The 13,076-nt window shown below is 33.2% G+C and overlaps 1 protein-coding gene across 1 annotated transcript in view; it reads right to left on the minus strand.

The window, feature by feature from the left end:
- Positions 1–11,778: 11,778 nt before the first annotated feature.
- The window catches only part of LOC145259948 (uncharacterized), a 43,475-nt gene continuing 42,177 nt past the window's right edge, over positions 11,779–13,076 (minus strand). The window contains exon 11 of the mRNA XM_080117923.1: positions 11,779–12,365. Within this exon, the coding sequence (XP_079974049.1) occupies positions 12,284–12,365 (82 nt within the window). The 3' untranslated portion in view covers positions 11,779–12,283. The remainder of the gene's footprint in view (positions 12,366–13,076) is intronic.

Raw genomic sequence — 13,076 nt, forward strand, 5'->3', positions numbered from 1 at the left:
TCACAGCAAAAATTCGTCTAGCTACAACCACTATAATTTTGGCCTTTGGTCAAGATCAAAGTTTAGATGCTGCACTTCCATTTCTTGTTCTCTTTCGGTGGAAGATCAGTCCTTCCTGACTGAGACAATTTTTTTATTTTTGTACCTTTTCTCCACGTTAAAAAACAACCCTGGTGTCTAACTGTACCGTGGGGAGGCATAGTAAATAGGTACAACCACTATAATTTAAAAAAAAAATTTTTCTCTCTAAAAATAAACAGAATTTTCAATGAAAAAAGTTTTTCCCCTAAGAACTTTCCATCTGTGGGACACCATATCACAGAGCTGCTTCTCAGTTGACTACAACAGTTGTTTTCAAACCCAATGCTAACAATTATGGATTTCGTTTTTCGGACTCACTTCCTCATCTTCGGTGTTTTTTCCACTACGTTTCGGCCGTATCATCTTTCGGCCTTCTTCAGATGTATCTCGAACTCGGGAACTGTTTTTTTTTTTTTTTTTAATTTCGAACCCAACCCTTTATTGTTATGGGGGTACCATGTTCTCGTTCCATTCAGACCGTCCCTGCTGCTACCGCATTTACTGTTACTGCTGCGTCTATCGCTGTCATTGTGTTGTCACTGCCACTGCTTTCGCTCAGGATTGAACTCAGCACCTTGGAACAGACATTGCAAGTCTCCAAGGTGCTGAGTTCAATCCTGAGCGAAAGCAGTGGCAGTGACAGCGATAGACGCAACAGCATTAAGCGGTAGCAGCAGGGACGGCTTGAATGGAACGAGAACATGGTACCCCCGTAACAATAAAGGGTTGGGTTCGAAATTTCAAAAAAACAGTTCCCAAGTTTACGATACACCTGAAGAAGGCCGAAGGATGATACGGCCGAAACATAATGGAAAAAACACTGAAGATGAGGAAGTGAGTCCGAAAAACGAAATCCATAATGAAATCACCTTATCCCAGAACTATAGACAATTAATAACCAATGCTAACAAATTCTTCCTCTGTCTAATTCAGCCATTGTTTCCAATCCTCTCAAGATGATGTCTCGTCGTCCAGCTGACAAAATCAGAAACTCTTATCCTCAAGTCGCTTTGGTCTTGATGAATGGCGACCTATTAGTATTAAACTAATTTTTCAAAAAGAATTTAAAAAATGCTTTGTTTTATGCTATTACATATTTTTTATTTCATTTAATAATTAGGTTATAGTCAAATAAAGTCACCCTAAGTTTTTTGCAAGCCTGTTACCGAAACTCAAAATCGTCCCTTTTGTTTGTTTTTGTTTTTTATTCATTTCCTCACCTGTGCATGAATTTATTAATTTACTATTAAGATTTTTTTAAATATATACCTTAAAATAATTATAGCTCTGGCGAGAGATTTTGAGGTTCTTGTTCAGAATTACCCCTGTATTAAAAAAAAAAAAAAAAAAAAAAAAAAAAAACACTAAAAGAAACATCTGTATGATGTACGTACCCGTGGCGAAATGAAATATATTCTAAAAATCGCGTAAATTGACCAAGTAGTTTTATATTTTACAAAGAAAACCATTTTTAAACGATTAATAGCAATATCAATCTCGGAAGTTTGAATTATCGTTGAGTTGTCTCCCTTTGTTAGTGTTTTCAAAATGGCGGGTAAGACAGTCACTCCTCGGTTACTAATAAAATTTGAGTTAGTTAAAGCCTCCCCAGGTAAAATAAATAAATAAATAAATAAATAAAAACCTATCTGATCAATTTATGTAATTTTTGGAATATGATATTTTCGTTTCGTCACGGATACGTACATCATACAGATTTTTAAATTTATTTTTGTTTTAATATAGGGTGAATTCTGGAGAAGAACCCTTTTATCAATAGTACAGGAAATTTTAATAGTCCAAAAGCAATGCATTTTGTTATAATTGCGCATTAGCATTCGAAACCATTTGTTTCAAAGCAAACAATAAAGGGAGGTCACTCAAACCTCCTCTTATGGTTTCTATGACAACCGTTGTGTGTGTGTGTGTGTGTGTGTGTGTGTGTGCACGCGCGTTTAAAACAATTTAGTCAAAAGCAGTCGAAACCTACAGCAAATAGTGTCATCTAAAAAATCGCATTATACTTAAATATTTTTTGCATAAAATAAAATGTTAATTGTTTGTTTCACTATTTTGAATTTGTTTTTAGTATTATAAAAAAATATATCGCTTTATGAAATATTTATTGATTTCTTTAATTTGTTTTTTTTTTAGAAAAATAAAATAATTTTTTATCTGATATTGTTTGCTACAGGCTTCGAGGTGCCTGTTCTTCGACTTTATCAGCAATTTAATATTTAATCTATGTAAATAAATAAAAAAAAATAATAGAAAAGGCAAAAAAAAAACCATTAAGGGGAGGCAAGTCGAACCTCTTACTGTTTCTATGGCAACAGTTGTGTTTGTGCGTATTTTAAGCAGAAATTATTTTAAAATTCGATTTCAAAAATAATAAGGGGCTTGCGCAGTTTACCAACGACATTTTAAAAAAAACGGAGATATTGAAAAATAACTATATTGTACGCATCAGTTATGGAATAAAGTTCTCATAAAAAAAAATCGCTTAATTTGATTAAGTAGTTTTTTTTTTTTTTTTTTTTTTTTTTTTAGAGGAAAATCAAATTTTCATGAGATCGCTCGTATCGCCGCCATTTTGGCTATTTCCGCGGACGAGGTGGGGGTGCCTTTAAACGAAAAAGGGATTAACAAAGGACAGAGAAACTCTGTAAAATTAGTGAAAAAAAATAAATAAATAAAATAAAAATATTTATCTAGATATTTTGTCTGCCCATGTTTAAAAAATAATCTCGTCAAATTTTGACAAACTTTAAGCGGTGATGGTTTAGAAGAAAAAATGTAGGTGCATTCATTACTCTCCTAATAATTATTTAATTAATAATGACAAAAACAACAAAACACCTCCTTGAAACAAATAACAACAAAAGGAGTTTATTGCAGAAGAAAGACGAGATTGTTTCTTGAACTGAAAAGAAAGAAAGGGCAAAGGAATCTGCCTGGCTGGGTGTCGTCTGCTGATGGTCGGGTAGGTTAGCGACGGATGGTAGTAGCCAGTGAGTAGCGCCGTGGCGGTGTTAGGAGTGCTGCGAGAGAGATCTGTTCTGGTCGCTGGCTAGTGTCTCTCTCTGCCCGAATCAGCTGAGTTTCCAAAGGGGGACAGCTAAAATCAATGCGCTCTGCCAACCAATTGGTTAGTCTTTCCGAATCACGTTGGTAAAGGGCACTGATCTGCATATATAAAATAGTTCGTTAACTGCTACATCGGAGTTATCTTCCATGGCGCCCCCTCCCCCTGTCCGTAGAAATAGCCAAGATGGCGCTGATACGATCGATCTCATTAAAATGTGATTATTCCTCTTAAAAAAAAAAAAATACTTGATGAATTTAAGCGATTTTTTTTTTATATAAAAAATTTATTCCATACTGGTACGTACAATATAGTTCTTTTTCAATATCTTTGTTTTTTGATACAAGCACTAATAATAATTATAGCACTTGAGATGACGATAAATAATAGGTGGGAATTCTGTTGAAACATGCTGGTCCCGAGTGTCTGAATGGAACTATGGACATCATTTTCAGAATTGGTACTGATGGATATTAGGAAGCGGATTTCTATAAATGTTTGCTCAGATTTGCCTGGCACCTGGCATAAATTACTGGAATATGCCAAGCTATGCCGAGCAAATCACAACATTAATCATAAATTGTGATAACTAGGAATGGGGAGTCTTGGAGAGGAAGTAAATAACTCTCCTATCTTTGGATGCCACTAGACTATTTTTCTGTTACCTGAAACCAGGTGCCCGGATTTGTTGCATTATTTAGACACTGTCGTCTCGTCAAATCTCGCTGAACGAGAAGTTGGGTGTATAAGATGTGCGGCACTGTTTCTCTATGGTGGTTTTCTTTTTTTTAGGCAGAAGACACGTGTATTAAATTCGTCTACATTACCGGCTTGTTATTGTTACAAGAAAAGATTGTTTGTAAACAATGACGCCATTTCATTGCATACCTTAAACGTCTCCCTCCCCCCTTACTCGTCAGTAAGGTAATTCCAATACTACTCCTAGACAGAGGAGTGAGCACTGACCAGACCTCCACTGCATAAGTGCGAAGAGAACTGGGACCTTGGGGAGGCTTATTGCCACTCAAATTCTAGTAAAGACCAATGACCACTGCCAACGAGAAATCAATGGCAAGCAGCTATTGCGATAATGCAAATTTGCAAATTTTATCGAAAGAGGTGGAAAGTCTAGGGAGACTTGTTGTCACTCAGCTTCCAGGGAACACCACAGGCTGTATTAAATGAGATCTTTGATGACCTGTGTGAAAGCTCCTTCTGAGCCAATAATAATAATAAAAAATACAGAGGTTTGTATTACTGTACACATCGATTCGAAAAAGTTGTCAAAAAACAAATATATAACAAATAAATGTTATCAAAGGCAAGATAAGTTACTTTTCTACCAAACTGGATATAATTTTCGTGTTTTTATTCAATGTAACATGTTTATTCAGCTCGAAAACCATACAGTGTTTAGCGATGTATTGGAAAATTCAAAATGGCGGCCGATTCTCTCTTTAACACGGTAAGTTTGGAAAAAGGTGTAATAAATAATAAACTAGACAAAATACTGTTAGAAATTCGCTCAATATATGTTACAGTGACATACAAACCCAAAAAAACAATGGAAAAGCAATAAAATATAACAACCTACCGTACAGTTTTATGAATAGTTTTATTTTTTGTGTAAATAAGTAAAATATATATATATTAAGGCTCCTTCAGTCTTTGACAGACTATGAATAGCCACGAAAGAGGTGTCTGCACGTGAATTTTTTGCGGCAGAAGGTGCGTAATCATCCAACCACACCTCTCATGAGTCGACATTGTTAAATACCAGTGGCGAGTAAAGTGTATGTACAAGGCGACTGGAAAACAAATGCCGAGATAAGCGGAGAGCACATACAGCGCCTAGAATTCCCAAATGGTCATCCATCTGGTACTAACCAGGCTCAACATTGCTTAACTTCGGTGATCTGACGAGAACCAGTGTGTCAACGCAATTATGGCATATATATGCCATAAATAAGTAGAAACGTCCTATATACAAAATACATGCCCTATATATAAAATTTCAAGTCTGTAGATAAAAAATTTGAGTATATTGGTTAATTGTCCTCACACACACACAAACACATTCTCACTTTTATAGATATATAGATAGATTTATTAAACTGTTAGGTGAAAGTACATAATGGTCAACATCTCCATCCACTGCATCATGGGCCCTGAAATAACAACTAAAAGACGAGGATAATAGTCTGCAATAAATAAATGAAGGTCAAAGCTATTAGTATTGTTTATCAAATTAAAAGAACAGATAAAATATTTTCTGAAAGAAAAATTCAAGCAAAGTATGTTTTTTTTATTGCAAAGAACAAAATACAATAATAATAAATAATAATTAGCTAGGTAGAAACAAATATCGATATGCAAGATGTATTACTTTTTTAATCTAACTTGTACAATCTGACTAAATCAATTTTATATTTTAGATACTTTATTTACTAGTAACAGCTTATATTTGTTGACAATAAAAAGATGGCATCCACACTAACTCAAATTTCCTGTCAACTATAAAGATATAAAAGACTAAAGAGAAAAGTTTTTCCAAACATAGAAAAAAAGAAAACTGATTCACTGGATGTTATTATCATCCAAAATGGGGATTTTTATCTTCAAAAGAAATTTCAGTTCTTGCAGGAGAAAAAAAAAAAAAAATAGAAATAGCTACTAGTGAATGAAATGTTAATATTTGATTTTATTTACACATATAAACACTAGCTTTTAATTTGAGTATGTTCGTAAAAACATTGTATTTTTAATCAACTTTTTTTAGATTACATATTTAATCATTTAATCTTATCACTATTTTATTTTCGATTAGTGATATTTAAACATAGAAGGGGAATGTTGTTAAAGAAAATTTATGAATAGCACCACTCATTGGAGAAGTTGCAATAAATTTAATAACAGGTTTTTTGCAATTCATTATTAGTTATCAACGGATTTACTGTAAGTTATCATTATCCAAGACGAACTGCCAGTAGTAATAAGAGCAAATCTTGTCAGTAAGATATTCTAATCTTCTAATATATAAAGTAAAGCCAGTCTTCCTCTATTTTCTTTTGTGATTTATAAATTAGCAAATACAGTGTCGATATTTAATTGTTTTGACATAAACATCTGATTTTAATTTAAGTATGTTCTTTAAGAAATATTTTTTATTTTCAGTCAACTTGGAACAAATTTAGTAACAGACATTTTTCATGGTTTACCAGTAGTTATTATTGTTGATTTACCAGAAGTTAATGTCACACAGAAAAAACGACCAATAGTAGTAATATCAAATTCTACCAGAAATATGTCCTAATTTATATATATAAAAGGCAAAACGCGCGCGAGAGTTTTTGTATGTCCAAAAAAGGTTTTTTCCACCGGGGTTCCCGGGGGGGGGGGTCTATCGTTTAGAAGTGTTTATATACACCCTAGATAATAATATCTATGATTTGCGAACGCGTGGCGCATCTAGATTTATTTACATTGAATTTTACACAATTCTTGCTATTTCGGCCGATCTCGTGTTGATTCAGCTTTTTCGTATAAAAGCGGAACTGATGTGAAACTAATGAGCAGTTCTCGGCCGATGGTCAACATCGGTTTTCACCGTCATATCAGACAATTGCTTTAATTTGGACACACTCTCCTAATAAAGGGGGAGCTGGTTTTCCCCAACACGTTGGGGAAACAAAACCAGACAAAGTTGGGTAAAAAAAAACAAAAACAAAAAGAACTATCGCACAGTTAAAATTAAGGCGGAATTAAATTCGGCATTCACCTGCCTCATTCCCTGTGGTGCCATGTTTGACCTCATTAAACATGCACCTGTCACATCACTTTTTAATGATTTTATTTCACACATTCTCACTTCTCTGCCATCGTAGCATGGCAGGAAGTCGTCAGCCTATTAACCTCAAGGGGTTCAGGTTCGAGTCTAACTACCTACCAAAACTTTTTTTTTCTTTTACACCTCCAAACACCTGGGCAACGCTGGGTACCCCCGCTAGTCTATAATATAAATCTCACCCGTCTATTTAAATGTATGCATGTATGTATGTATATCTTGCAAAAAATTTTGACAGAGGCGACGGATCCTGACAAGATCAGTATCATTTTGAAGCTCGATGTCTCAGATGACAAATATTGAAAAATTGGCCAAAAACATTAATTCCTTCACCCTAAACTCGGTCGTTTTGTACAAGGAGAGGATTGTTTTTTTTCGCCGACATTTTAGCAAGTCATCATCACCGATGGATTGACTTTGGTTAATTTCAACGCTTTTAACTTCCGGTCGTGTCATGGAGACATCAGATAAGACGTTAGATTTTCTTTCACTTTCTTTTCCGCCTTGGCGGCATGGGTTTGAGCCTGCCTGCCTGCCTACTACCACTTTTTTTTAACACCTCTCTTAACCCTGGCTGCCTACTGTTGTTTGGATTTCCTCTCCACGCTACTACCATGTTTTTTTTTTAACACCTCTCTCTACATTCATGGGTTCGAGCCTGCCTGCCTACTACCACTTTTTTTCTTTTTTGGGGGGGGGCTCAACACACACCTCCAAACACCCGGGCACCCAGGTTAGTTTAATATAAGAAGAAAAATGAAACTGAATTCCATTTCTTTCAGCAGTTTCATGGCCAAAGATTTCCTCAACTGTTATTTTTTTAACCTGGTTAAGGAACGTAAGAAAATTATTATTATGGATGATTAACTTGTGTGGATGTGAAAAGAATTTTTATGATTATTTATGCATCCCAGAGAAACATGGCAGAGATAACTAGAATGCTGGTGTAATTTATCTTGGTAGAGTTTATCCAAAGAGAAAAAAAAATGGAGAATTGATTTGTTGGAAGTTGTCATTATACAAGATGAACTGCCAGTAGTAAGAATATAAATTCTTGCCAATAAGATATTTCATTCTTCTAATATATAAAGTAAAGCCAGTCTTTGTCTATTTTCTTTTGTGATTTATAAAATAGCAAATACAATGTCAATATTTGTTTTGACAAGTATCTGATTTTAACATGAGTATGTTCTTAAAACATTTTATTTCGTATTGAGTTTATCAGTAACATATTTAATATACTTTTGATTAGAAATATTTAATTGAGGGAGGAGGAGCATTTTTTTTTTCAAAAAAAATGTGCTAATACCACCACTGACTGAAGAACCTGGAACAAATTAATAAGACATTTTTCAAAAGTCACCATAAACATTTGCTTTTAATTCAAGTATGTTCTTAAAAAAAATAATATTTTTAATTGATTATTTTAAATTACATATTTAATCCTATCAGTAGTTTATTTTTTATTAGTAATATTTAAACAAGGAAGGAGGATTCGTATTATTTTGATTCATCGGACTACGGTTCTCATCTTGAGTGTGATTTTCACAACGTTTCGGTTGATATAACCTCCGACCTTCTTCAGGTGTATCTTGTCGAACTCGGGAATGTTTTCTGTCGAACTATGACTAAGAACTGTGTATATGAAATCCCATGTAAACGTGGAAAACTATACAGAGGTGAAACGTATCGTCTGTTGAAAGTATGGTTAGAAGAATATTGAAAGCCGTAGTACGTGGAGAAACTGAAAAGTCAGGTATAGCTAACCATATCTGGAAAGAAAAGGGAAACCATCTACCATTATGGGACGAAGTAAAAATTATAGACAGAGAGGAACGGTGGAGAGTAAGACGATTGAAAGAAGCAGCACATATGCTGAGGAATAACCAATTGCTAAGCAGACCTAGTATAGAATTCAATGAGAGCCAGTAATTATAAACAATACATAATATATACAAGTAATAAGTAAAAACATTAATATATACAAGTAATAAGTATAGAGATAGATATGCATTAATATATAGTAATAATTAATAATAAATGGTGATATTTACAACTAGAAATAAAAAGTAGGTTTAAAGCTCCTAAAATTCATACTAGAATTGTCTGCAAGCATCCGTGGCGCAGTGGTTAGAGTAGTGAGAAAAATCAATTGTAAAAGTGATATTTTTTGAAGGTTGAAGGTTCAATCCTCATTGTGGGCGACCGAAACCTACATTTGCGAATTACTTTACGTGAAGTAAATAAAGGGTTCTGCTCGAAATTCCGTCAAAATTCCCGAGTTCAACAGAAACATTCCAGAGTTCGACAAGATACACCTGAAGAAGGTCGGAGGTTATATCGACCGAAACATGAAAATCACTCAAGATGAGTGTAGTCCAATGAATTAAAATAATATGAATAACCAATCCTCATCTCAAAAATTCAGAAACGTCAAGGAAGGAGAAGAAAATTTACATATTGGAGGAGCTGGAACAAATTTAGTTAAGATACATTTTTCACGATTCACCATTAGTTATTAGCACAGATTCAAAATGGAAGACAGTTCCACAGGTGTACTCTTCTAAGAAAGAAGCTTTGTTCATGGAATCTATGTTTAGGTTTAGGAACAGATAAAGAATGGGGGAAATTATTGATAGTGTTTTCAGCTAGACGAGTGTTTCTTGTGAAAGTTTGGCTAGGGGGGGGGGGGGCATAGATTGGAGCTCAGTCAAGCACCTGCCATGAAAATAACGATAAATCAGAGACAAACTCGCAATATATCTTTTGTGAGGTAAAATATTGATAGTGGTTTCAGCTAGACGAGTGTTTTTCATGAAAGTTTGGCGAGGTTGGAGCTCAGATGAGCACTTGCCATGAAAATAACAATAAAACGGACACAGGTTTGCAACATCTCTTCCGTGGGAAAGAGGTTGCAGGGAAGAGAAAAGGGCATCCCGTATTAGGCTACAAAGTCTATTTTGAACTCTATCAAGGCAGGACAAGTCCTTTCTAGCAGCTCCTGCTCAGATGTGCAAACAGTACTCCATCCTTGGACGTACCTGGCTTTTATATAGATAGAGAATTGCATCAAAAAACGAGTCGTTCTCCATTTTCTTTTGTGATTTATAAACTAGCAAATACAATGTTAATATTTGTGAAGGGAGTTGCGTTTGAATTCATCAGAAACACAGTGGACACAAGTTAGCATATAAAAGAATAATGACAATATTAGGAGTTTTAAATAATTTTTAATTATATTACGTTTATTTACCAACATAATGTATCGTACAAGATGGTAAGTGTTGATGTTTCTAATTTTCAAGAGTAGTATCTCAACTTCAGGGGAGAAAAGAAAAAAGAAACATATACAACTTTTCGACAAGATTTTCCTTTGTCTGTTTTATTCTATTTATTTCCGGAAGTTATTTGGCTGTCAAATCAATTTCTAGGATACGAAGTGTGATGGATATTAGTATTGTTAGGAATTATTGTAGCTTTTTTTTTTAATGTATACAAATGATTAATTTTTGTATGTTACGCTTAAAGTGTGTACTTAGGAATGTTAATGACTGCTGTATTACTGTCTTGAGTAATAAGAATTGCCTAAGGGAGGGAACTCTACCTGTGCTTAGATTGGTTCCCCTGCTAAAGTGTACACGTCAATATGTATATGCATACGTACACGTGCATGCACAGATGTACATACACACACGCACATATATATATATATATTTGTTCTATTTTAATAATTTAATCTATTTTATTACATTTTTAATTATTTGTTTATTTTCGATATATCAATTTCTTTATTAATATGTATATATGCATGTGCATTGGCCTAACTGTGCTACCAATGTAGAACTCTCCGTATACCATACATTGTATTTAATATACTGAATGTGTGCGTTTACATAATTCTATATTATTGATGGGGCAATTTCATTGAGTGTAGGGATCATTGTCTCTTAGTTTTCTATTTCTTGATAAGTATTGTTTCAGTGTTGGCCTGGAGTGTGTTAATTGGATGTCTAATTTTTCCCTGTGAATGATTTTGTGGATGGCTGGCTGATATTATTTTGTCACTGAAATGTGATAGTTCTAAGAAGCAGGTGTTGGAGAGTGTGTATTGTTGTTTTCTAGGTGTTTTGGGCTGGTATTTGGTGTGTGCAGGGTATTCGCTCTGTCTGAGTTTTTGCTGAAAACGCCTAATGGAGGTGGCCTTGTCTATATCATTAGTGCATTTACTAAGGATGCGGTCAGCTTTGTTCATAACATATTCTATTTTAGCTTTGGTGCGGAGGGCAGATTTGTAATTTATGAAGACGTCCCTCCAGACGCTATTCCTATAGAATTTTGTATGCATGTGTCAATATTTAATTGTTTTGGACATAAACATCTGTTTTTAATTTATGTTCTTAAAAACATTTTTTTTCTATTTCCCATTGGTTTTATACATAACATATTTAGTATTTTATTTTATTAAGTAATATTTTATTGAGGGAGGAGGAAGAAAATGTATTAATACCACTACTGATTGAAGAACCAAGAACAAATTTACATACAAGATGGACAGCCAATAATAATTGTAATTTCAACTTCTGCCAGAAAGATATTCTGATTTGATGCAAGAAGAAAAACAAACTGAATTCCATTTCTTTCCGCGGTTTCACTACCAACAATTTCCTCAAGTCAAGAATCAATTAAAGTTGGAAAGTTTTTCACTGGTTACCTAAAACATTCGCTTTTAATTTGAATATCTCCTTAAAACTATTGTAATTTTAATTGATTTTTTTTTTAGTTACATATTTAATCTTATCACTATTTTATTTTTTATTAATCTTACTTAAACATGGAAAGAGGATTTTTTTCTTGAAGAAAATTCACGAAGATCACCACTCATTGGAGAAGTTGCAACAAATTTAGTAACATACGTTTTTCGCACTTCACCATTAGTTATTATCACGGATTTACTGGAAGTTATCCTCATACAAGATGAACTGCCAGTAGCAGTAATAATACCAATTCTTGCCTTTTAATCTTCTAAAAAAGGACTTTCTCCCCAAAGAAAACATTCTAATACACTTGGAACCAAATGTACTAATGACACCTGAAACAAATTTAGTAACAGACACTTTTCACAAGTCACCAGAAGTTATTATCATACAAGACGGACAGCCAATAATAATTGTAATTTCAACTTCTGACAGAAAGATATTCTGATTCGATGTAAGAAGAAAAACAAACTGAATTCCATTTCTTTCCGCAGTTTCACAACCAAAGATTTCCTCAACTCAAGAATCGATTAAAGTTGGAAAGTTTTTGCCATTGTGATGAAGAAATCCTACAAGAGTTCGGTAAATGATAAGCCTCTCTCTGAAACAAAAAGAGGGGGAAAAATTGTTTTTAATTTTTTATTCAAATTTAAAAAAAAAATGTTGTACTCAATCAAAACTAATAAAATAACTAAAAAAAAAAAAATAGCTACAGAAAGAAATTGAAACAATTAGGATTAACTACTTTACTAATTAGAAGAAAAAAATTATTTAATTGAAACCTTTAAAAATAATTAAAGATATTTTTAACTGAGGTGAAGATTTAAAAAAAAAATATTTGGATGTGGGGATTTATTATAAATGCAAATTTAAAAAATTATATCTATTAACCAATTTATTTTTTTTTCTAAGATTAATATGTTTTCAGAACAGGCTGTCAGATTAGAATGAGAACAGCAACAGCGTACATTTTAAGATAATTTATTATTTTCAAAAGTTATCGCAACTAAGCATAATAATAGTGAACCTTTCTTTTTATATTTTTCATTGATTTTAGATTTTGAAAACTAGCTCTATTTACTAATTATGTTTTTTGTTTTTTTTTGTAATAGACTAAAATTTTTTTGAAACCCATAACCAAATCAGATTACGAGCAACAATATCATAGATTATTTTAAGATGGAATTATTTTTTTTATTTGGAATTATAAATAATTGAAACTTTCAAAAATAATGCCATTTTAAATTTGATGAACATCTTAAATATTTCTACCGAAATTTATTATCAAAGCAAATTTATTATCAAATTTATT

Source organism: Euprymna scolopes, chromosome 35 (assembly GCF_053919585.1).
Source record: "Euprymna scolopes isolate OS-2025 chromosome 35, ASM5391958v1, whole genome shotgun sequence".
In the NCBI taxonomy this organism is placed as follows: Eukaryota; Metazoa; Mollusca; class Cephalopoda; order Sepiida; family Sepiolidae; genus Euprymna; species Euprymna scolopes.